This window comes from Durio zibethinus, chromosome 5 (assembly GCF_047325235.1).
Source record: "Durio zibethinus cultivar Kanyao isolate XHJ-2024 chromosome 5, ASM4732523v1, whole genome shotgun sequence".
Classification (NCBI taxonomy): domain Eukaryota; kingdom Viridiplantae; phylum Streptophyta; class Magnoliopsida; order Malvales; family Malvaceae; genus Durio; species Durio zibethinus.
In genome coordinates this window covers 3,227,636-3,237,488 of record NC_143166.1, presented here as the reverse complement: position 1 = coordinate 3,237,488, position 9,853 = coordinate 3,227,636, and the positions used below count along the sequence as shown (strand labels likewise).

The window sequence follows — 9,853 nt, the reverse complement described above, 5'->3', positions numbered from 1 at the left end:
CGTAAGCTCGGTGAAAATACTTTTTGTATGAAAAATTGTGCCAAATGCACCATGAAAACGCATTTGGCAAACAACATCAATGCAGTTGGAGCTGATTTTAAAAGCACCGTATCCCTTTTTTTCACCGTCCACTTCTCTCTCCGGTGAAAAATTCTCGTCCCCACCGCAGCCTTCTGCCTAAAATGCCCTTACTTTCTTTTTTATTTTTAATCGTTTTACCCCTTCAACAATAGTGAAGGAACAAAATGTCCCTTACACTTGTAGCTTTTAGCTTTGCTTTATTATTATTTTTATTATTTATTATTTTATAAAAAATAATATACATAAAAATAATTTTAAATATTTAATAATAAAGATTATTTGATATAAAAATAATTTTGTTATTTTCAATTTATTAATAAAAATATTACTTGATATAAAATAATTTTAATAATTTTTCATTATATATTAATTTCATAAATATAAAATATATTAAAATTTCATTATATATAAGTTTTAATTTAATATTTTTAATAATCATTTTATCATTTTATTTTAATTTATTTTACCGTTACTATTGCATTTGTATTTAAATATATATTTTATCATTTATTTTAATCTTATTATTATATTAATAAATCTCACGTCTATCACTATTTTCAATTCTCTTTGAAATCAATCTTATTGTTTATCTAAATGGACCATAAGTTTTGAGTTCGATCATTTTCGACTTTAAGCTTTTAATAGAGATCAAGTTAAAAATTTCATATCAATTTATATTCAACTTGAAAACTTCATATTATTATTTTTTTGTTAAATCAGTATGGTATGGTTTTATTAATAAAGGAATCATATTAATTTATATTTAAATATATAACATTTATACATTAAATATTGTAATATTAATTGTAAATTTAACAAAATAAGAATTTAAGATCATATCAGCAGAAACTCTCTTTTGCTTTTTTTTTTTTTAATTTTTATTTTTTTTCTCTTTTGGTATGTATAAAGGTCATTGGGCCTTAGGTTACAATATATATGTAAGAAGTAACACCTTTTATCAATGAATCCGACTTCTCAAATTTTAAAATTTGAACTCAGAAACTTTCAAATTAAAATATCAAAGTATTATTTATGTTATCTTTGTAAGAATTTTTATATTTAAAGTTTGTATTATATGTTTATATTTTAATATAACATTCTATAATTATGTAGTTAAATGTAATTTTAAAGATTATATACAATGATTAAGCTCTTAACTTTGTGATCATAGGTTCATGTCCCACGGTGAACATTATAGATATTATTCTAATTACATTATCATATATAATTTTTAAAATTAGACTTGATTACATAATTACTAAATATTACATTAACATTGCACATCATGTGTTATAATTTTGATTTTCTTTATTCTTCTATTAAGATTGTTTTATAAAGAAAAGAGTAAGAAAATTACATATCTTATTGACGCTACACTTTATAAAGAAAAGAAAATCATTTCATCCGACATAAAAATCACAAAAACAGATAAGATAGACATATGTCGGGGATATCTTATTCTCTTAATTCTCAAGCATACACAAAAACTAAAGGGGACCTTATGGAAAGTGAAATATTATTGGTTTATTCAAATGGCTAACAGTGTTTAGTACAGAAGCATCGGCGATGAAAGCCCCGACAATGTCCCCCTTGGAAACCCTCCGTCTGGCAGACAGTAGCACAATTACTCTCTCTCACGCACATCCCCTTGAACCGATGGCTCTGAGACTCGCATGTTCTACCTTCTAATGGTATGGCTCCGATCTCTGCTTTATTTGACACAATCGCATAACAAAAATATGCAAAAAACATATTTTTGGTAATTTGAATATACTATAGTAGAATATTTTCATCATTCGCCTTTAATAATAATAATAATAATAATAATAAAAATAATTGTACGTCTTTGTGCAAGAATCATTACTCTACTTTCAACAAATAGAAATAGGGGATAATTATTTTTTATAAGAGAAATTGCAGCTTTAAGATTAAAAAAATGTAAATTTGAAATTTAAATATTAAATTTATCGAATATCATTTTTAAAAGGTGATTACATGAATTAATTAAATTAATCTCTTATTTAGTATGACTCACAAAAATGAATATCTATCATACTTAAAAGTTATGTTTCTTGGGATTGAACGTAACATATATATATATATATATATATATTATAGTTTTGATATAGTTTTTGATTTTTTTCGAAGTATTTCTTTATATTTGAAAGTTTTGACTTTCACATTCGCGTCCATCTAAATTTGCCAAACACGAATATTTTATGAAAATTGAAAAATTGTAGGATCGTAGCAAATCAAGCTAATTTAAAAGACAAGAAATTACAAAAGGGTGAAAGTAAAGAAAACTGTTGCCTGAAGAAATAACAGAAGAAGAAAGGCAGTTGAAAATAAGCGGATGGAACGCTTCATAAAGTAAAACAATGAGAGAAAGAGACAGTGTTTTCGATGCAAAGAAATCAAAGCATTAGGAGGGGTTTGGAATGGAGCACGTGTCGAAAAAAAGGGACGAACCCACATGTATTGTTTTCCAGAGTGATGGAGAAATAAAGGGAAAAAAAGAGTTTCATCCATTGGCTTTATATAACTATTTTCATTTGTCAACATGTTAGTTCATTGACCCATTTCTAATTTATAGAAATGTTTATGGACAGGGTTAAACTCAATTAGCATTTCAAAAATTTAAGTTTGATATTAAAAATAGTTATATGATAAATTTTTAATATTTTAAATATGTTAATATTTTAGATGATTCATACAATCATTTTTAATAAATTATATTCAAGAAATTTAAGATTTAAATTACAACAATTAATTTTTTTTATTCTCATACTTTGTAAAAGAAATATGAGTAATTTGTTTGGTAAATCTTAGTTAAGTTGTTTGAATTGGGGTTATGAAATGTTGAATTATATTTGATTTCGAATAAGTTGATTGAATTTAAATAAATTTTTTTATTTGGATCCCTATGAATTTTGGTTCATTTTATTTTAAAATTTCAAGTCTCAAATTAGTTTGTTTATGTAAAGATCCTCAAAGCTTATCATAAAAAATTTATGAAAATATATTACAATATATATGTATAGATGATCAAATTCATTAGTTGTTTATAAATAAATTTATGAAATTAATCTTTAGAATCAAAATAAACAATACTTCCTAAGTTATGTGTCTATAACTTCTATTTTGGATTGTTGATTTTTTTTAATTAATTCAAATTGAGTTTAGTTTTAGGTAATTTTTATAAGAATTTGTATAACATTATTTTTCATTTTTAATAATCAAATTAATTAAATTTAAAATTAGAACTGTTGAAAATCTCATATCAAATTATATTCAACTTGAAAACTTAATATTAATTCATATTTAAGTGTATAATATTTATACATTAAAAGTACATCAAATATTGCAATATTAATTGTAAGTTTAACAAATCATGAATTCAAGATTATGAAAGCAAGAACTCTCTTTTGTTTACTTTTTCCATTTTTATTCTCTCTTGGTATGTATGGAGGTCATTGAACCGTAGGTTACAAGATATAAAAGAAGTAACACCTTCATCAATGAATCCCACTTCTCACATTTGAAAATTTGAAGTAGAAACTTTCAAATTAAAATCTCAAGCATTACTTATGGTATCTTTGTAAGAATTTTTATATTTAAAGTTTGTATTATATTTTTACGTGTTAATGTAATATTTTGTAATTATATAATCAAATATAATTTTAGCTATTAAGATATTATAATAAGACTTTTAATCCTGTGATATTGGATTCGTGTCACACAGCAGACATCATAGATATTATTTTAATTACATTATCATATGTAATCCTTAAAATTACATTTGGTTACTTAATAATAGAACATTACATTTCGCATCATGTGTTAAATTTTTATTTTCTTTGTTATTCTATTAAGATTGTTTTATAAGGAAAAGGGTACGAGAATTACATATATTATTGACACTACATTTTACAAAGAAAAGAAAATTATTTCATCCGACATAAAATCACAAAGACAGATCAGGTCGATATATGCCGGGGATGTCTTATTCTCTTAATTCTCAAGCACACACAAAAAAAAAAAGGGGACTTTACGGAAAGTAAAATATTTTTTGTTCATTCAAATGGCTAACATTGTTTAGTGCAAAAGCATCGCCGACGAAAGCCCCGACAATTTCCCCCGAGGAAACCCTCCGTTTGGCAGACGGCAGCGCAGTTATTCTCGCTCACGCATGCACCCTTGAAGCGATGGCTCTGAGACTCACATGTTCTACCCTCCACCGATATAGCTCCCATCTCTGCTTTATTTGACACAATCGCATAATAAAAACATGCAAAAAGCTTATTTTTCATACTATGAATATAACATTGTAAAATATTTTCATCAGATGCCTTTAATACGATGATGATGATGATGATGATGATGATGATGATGATGATGATGATGATGATGATGATGATGATGATGATTTTAAACACTAAATCATAGGTCTTTCTGCAGGAATCATTACTCTACCTATAAGACATAGAAATGAGGGGATAACTATTTTTTTAATAAAAGAAATTGTAGCTTTAAGATTTTAAAAAAAATTGTAAAATTAGAAGTTAAATATTAAATTTATCCAATTCACTTTAAAAAAATGATTACATAAATTAATCAATTTAAATTTGAATTAATATAATTAATAAAAATGAAAATCTATCATGTCTAAAAGTTATGTTGCTTGGGATTGAGTGAAATATATATATATATATATATATATATATATATTATCGAGTTTTGAGATAGTATTCGCTTTCAAAATATTTCTTTATATTTGAAAGTTTTAACTTTCATATTCATGTCAATCAAAATATGTCAAACATAAATATTTTATGAAAAATAAAAAATTATAAGATCATAGCAAATCAAGTTAATTTAAAAGATAAGAAATTACAGAGGGTAAAAGAAATAAACCTGTTGTCAAAAGAAACAACAGAAGAAGGAAGGCAGCTGAAAATAAACGGATGGAACGCCCCATGAATTAAAACTATGAGAGAGATAGCGTTTTCAATGCAAGGAAAGCAAAGCATTACGAGGCCTTTATATAAGGGGTTTGGAGTAAAGCAATGGTCCAAAAAAAAGGGAGGAACCCACATGTGTTGTTTTCCAGAGTGATGGGAGAAAGAAAAGGAAAAAAAAAAAAAAAAAAAAAAGGAGTTTCATCCATTGGCTTTATATAGCTATTTTAATTTGTCAACATTTTAGTTGATTGGCTCTTTTCTAATTTATAGAAATGTTTATGGACAGGGTTAAACTCAATTAATATTTCAAATATTTAAGTTTGAATTCTGCCTCGCACATTTATATATATATATATATATATATATAATTAAAATATTAAAATAATTATGTGATAATATTTTAATATTTTTAAATATATCATTTTCTGAATATATGCTTTTGGTCCATTACTTCTATGTATGTTTTCTTTTTATTAATGTATTCTCAATTTCTATGGAAAATAAATAATTCATATAGAGGTGGTGGGATTTTTATAATTAACAATTAGGTTTATAAGTATGTCACATCTTCCGTAACTATAATTAATTAAGAAACTAATAAAATACAGAATTCCAATCAAGAGTTTAAATTTTTTTTGAAATAATCACGAAAGACAATATGTTAGTTGTAAAACGATTATAAATAGGTAAATATACATACATTTTGCATGAATTTGGCTAAATACATTGATGAGTGATGAGATAAGAAAATGGCGAAAGCATATGAGTCGGTTAAAATTCAGTAAATTAAATTGGTGGAAAGAATTTATTGGGTTAAATTCCGTAGTGTTCTCGGTTCATTCCATTTAGTTAATGAATTTTGATTGTGAAATTAGAATTGTTGAAGCTAAAACAGATAAAATTAATGAATGAAAATTAAAAGTATGGTTATACATGCTCTGACCTATTAATTTTAAAGCCCAATAAATCCATCCTCCAGGTCCAAGCCTGTGTAAATAAGAACATGGAGCTAAACAGCTATTATAGCCCATACACAACAGGGTACTTTGGCACATAGATATGTGAGAGGACTCATGCAGCAATATCAGATAGAAACCTAACTCTTATCTCTCCCTCTCTCTTAATTATTGTATATTCAACAGGGAAAATTGTTTAAATGTTTTGCATGAGTAATAATATTACAATGATTCTTAAATTTAAATTATAATATAATATTTAATATAATATTTAAATTTTAAAAGTTTTTAATAAAATTTTTAAATTATAAATCATTAATTAATGTAATAATTAAAAAATTATATGTATGTTATGTGTTATTATTTGAAATTAATTATATTAAACGTGAATATTATTTAATTAATAAATTTATAATTTAAATATTACACAAAATTTTAGAATTTAATAACACATTAAATATTTTATTATAATTTAAAAATTGTTAGTTACATTTGCCCTTTACATTGTAGTAATCATTGTCTATATGAGCTCAAATTTGGTAATTATGTCAGTGTTTCTATCCTCTTATTTGTATATTCCAATGGAGAAATTTTGGTTAATTATTTATATTTCTCTTATTGGATTAATTGTGATCTTAAATTTTAGAAATAAGTATTAGTATTATTATTTTTAAGAAAATATTAATTTAACGGTATGCATCCAAGATTTATTAATTTAATGATTAAAATTTGAAATTTTAATTTAAATATACTAATTCAAACATAGAAAATGAAATGTGAAATTGAAAGGGTAAGTCATGACAAAAAAATTACTTTAATTGCATTCTGCATGCTTAGATTTTTTTTTTTTTTTTACAAAATATCATAATTTGAGAATAGAAAAACAATTGCAGGTATAAAAATTTGAATATTAAATTTGTTAGATATAATTTTTTAAAAATAATTATATAATAAATTAACTTAATTAAATTTCAAATTTTGTATCCTTAAATTTTAAAACCTTAATCACAGCTATCAATTACGGCAAATAAATCATTGTCAGTACATATTATCTATTAGTTGCAGAAACAGCAAAGTAGAAGCATAAATTTTTTATTTAAAAATGAAAAACAACAATTATAATACCCACAAGCACTTGGAAAGGAAGCCATTAAAGATAACCATGCATGACATGATTTCCAAAATTAAATTCGCTCTCTCCAATAAATAAATGTTATATAATAATATAATTAATTAAAAACCTAGCTAAAAATAAAAATAGTTAGTAAATCACCAAATATATATATATATATATATATATATATATAAAAGCAAATTAAGAGTTTTTTTGTTGCATGATCAGAGGACTCTCACCACGTCATAATTGTGTTTTGTGATTGAATTTTTAAAAAAATTTAAATCCAATAAACAAAAAAATATATATGGTATTATGAAAAATTTTCCATTATCCATCCAAATGAATTTAAGTCTAAGAATAATTTGAGCACGTAAAACTTTAACATATTTCATGTTTGATCGTAATGGTTGGCAATAAGGGACTGAATTGCACCAGATAAGTTAGTCATGGCAGCAACAAGATCAGTGATTCCTTTCTGGTTAACTTCGTTTCGAGTTTCTTCGATTTGAAGTCTACGTTGTTCAAGCTTCATCACTTCTTGGTGTCGTTTCTCTTTCTTCTCCTCGCAACTTTTGAGGGTTTGGGCCAAAACTGAAGCACTTCGCATTATACTTGAACCAATTTTCCGAACTTTTTTCCGTTTGGTCTCCGAATCCAAATTTTCACTTGACTCAGTCTCTGAAGAATCTGACTCCTCTATGAATGACAATGTATAAAAAAATGAAATATAATTAGCCATTGTTTTTCATCAACTGATCATCATTGCCAGCTTCAAGCAAAACTATCAAAAAAAATAATTCTGAGGATTAAAATATTTTAAGATTGAAAATTTCATGATTAATTTTGGAATGTTCGTATCAGAAATTTTCCTTTTTTTTTATTGGTAATGAAAGAAAGATCAATAAATGGGTACCCTGAGATCATAAAGGTTTCTGCAAATGATGGGTCAGCATCTGCAGAAACTCATGACCCTGATACCACAAGCTTTGGTCCCAAACTTAAAAAGAAGGCAACAGTGCCTAGACATTAACATTGCACTTCATTTTCCCTTCCAAATTAGTAATAATCTTATCTAAAAAGCTAGGGAAAATGAACCCCCAAAAACAAAATGGTTAGCCCTGGTGGGTTAATCATGTTAGTGTGACTTCTATGCTGTAAGTCAATGGCAGCTCTCTTTTTCTTCCAGTGCCCAAAATGATTTGATATCAAACAATCCAATTATTTTTTGCAGGAAATTAGCAGGTAAAATCTAGATTTGATGCGAATTATCATGTCTACTAAAAAACCCATCTAACAGTTAAAATGAAAACGTATAAGAATCCAACGGTTACTGTTTTAAGCTCAAATAAGGACTAAATAAAATTGAATGTAAGTTGTGAAAAGAATGGGGTCCCTACTAAATGAAAGGAGCAGAGCTTTCAAACCTGCAAATTTGACTAAAAACAAATATAATTATAATAAAATAATATAATCGCTGAAAGACAAAAAACGAAAAAGTTTCTCATTTGTGATTCTGACACAGTCCTACTACTATGCTATACTCCAAGGACTGCAACATAAAAATAATTATAAATAAATAAATAAAATACAGTACCTGAAACTGTTATCGGAGCTTCAATCTCCGGCGGTTGTTGATCTGTCCCGACAGCTAGTTGGTCTGTTGGTTGAGAAATAGAAGGTTGCTTTAGTTGCTGTTGGTGAATGCTACTGGTACTTTGTTGTTGTTGTTGCTGAGGTTGCTGTTCTTGCTGTTGCTGTTGATGGATGTTGTTTTTTCTTTGAAGGACATCATTGAGGGCTTTAAAGACTTCAGGAGACATGTTGGTAGGCAAGTTATGGAGCTTACGTTGGTGTCTTTCCATGGACCAGTAAGAAGGGAAGTGATCAGAGGACTCGGATTGGGATGATTGGTACTGGCGGACCTTTTTGTACTCACGGAGGAGGTTATCCCACTTGTCGTTGCATTGGTTTTGGTTTCGGTAACAGCCATGATCCCAGCAATAGTTTTCAACCCATTTCCACTTCAGTTCTCCAGGTCTTGAATGTGAGCTTGTTGAAGGTTTGATACGGCGTTCATCGTCTAGTCTTTTAGCTGTGATGAGGATTAGAGTTTCTTGGATTGTCCAGTTCCCTTTGCGGTATTCACGGTTGGTGGTGGTGAGGGTGGTTGGTGTGGTGATGTACGGCACTTGGTGGTGAAGGGTTGAAGGTTGAGGCGGTGGAGGGTTGGACATGGTTTAAGCATGTGTGAAAGGGAGGAAAGGGGGGAATTCTGTGAATTGGGTTTGGGTGGTTTTGTTGGTTTGTGATGGATGCAACTAAACGGCTAGAGCATTAAACAGAGGTTTGTGAATATATTTGATTTTTTTTATTAAATTTAACAAATGATGTTAAATAATATTTTTATAATTTTTTATTAAACAAATAAATATGAATAGAGGCCTTTTAATTTATGAATAAATTCATTCAAAATTTATTTATTTATTATTTATTTATAATAATAAAATTATATTTTAATTTTTTATTTTAAGTTCATTTATATTTATTTAAGTTTATTTATATTTATTTAATATTTATTTATTTAAATTTGATTGATTATGATTTGTTTATTATTTATGAACATAATCATTTATATATATTTGTGAACATATTCATTTAATATTTATTAATGAATTCGTTTAACTTAATCAAATCGAATATGAACCAAATGTGAATTTTACAATTTAAATAAATTGAGT

The 9,853-nt window shown here is 26.6% G+C and overlaps 3 protein-coding genes across 3 annotated transcripts; all 3 read right to left on the bottom strand.

The window, feature by feature from the left end:
* Nucleotides 1-1,458: 1,458 nt before the first annotated feature.
* LOC111282850 (defensin Ec-AMP-D2-like) lies at nt 1,459-2,448 on the bottom strand. Its single transcript, XM_022871112.1, has 2 exons — nt 2,386-2,448; nt 1,459-1,785 (listed from the first exon to the last, which is right to left on the bottom strand). Exons 1-2 carry the CDS (start codon nt 2,446-2,448, stop codon nt 1,618-1,620), a joined length of 231 nt encoding a protein of 76 aa, XP_022726847.1. The 3' UTR covers nt 1,459-1,617.
* Nucleotides 2,449-4,166: 1,718 nt separating this feature from the next.
* On the bottom strand, nt 4,167-5,107 carry LOC111282884 (defensin-like protein 1). Its single transcript, XM_022871169.1, has 2 exons — nt 4,996-5,107; nt 4,167-4,336 (listed from the first exon to the last, which is right to left on the bottom strand). The coding sequence occupies exons 1-2, from the start codon at nt 5,057-5,059 to the stop codon at nt 4,167-4,169; spliced, it is 234 nt and encodes a 77-aa protein (XP_022726904.1). The 5' UTR covers nt 5,060-5,107.
* Nucleotides 5,108-7,428: 2,321 nt separating this feature from the next.
* LOC111283139 (uncharacterized) lies at nt 7,429-9,514 on the bottom strand. Its single transcript, XM_022871564.2, has 2 exons — nt 8,710-9,514; nt 7,429-7,811 (listed from the first exon to the last, which is right to left on the bottom strand). Exons 1-2 carry the CDS (start codon nt 9,347-9,349, stop codon nt 7,504-7,506), a joined length of 948 nt encoding a protein of 315 aa, XP_022727299.1. The 5' UTR covers nt 9,350-9,514; the 3' UTR covers nt 7,429-7,503.
* Between the last annotated feature and the right edge of the window lie 339 nt (nt 9,515-9,853).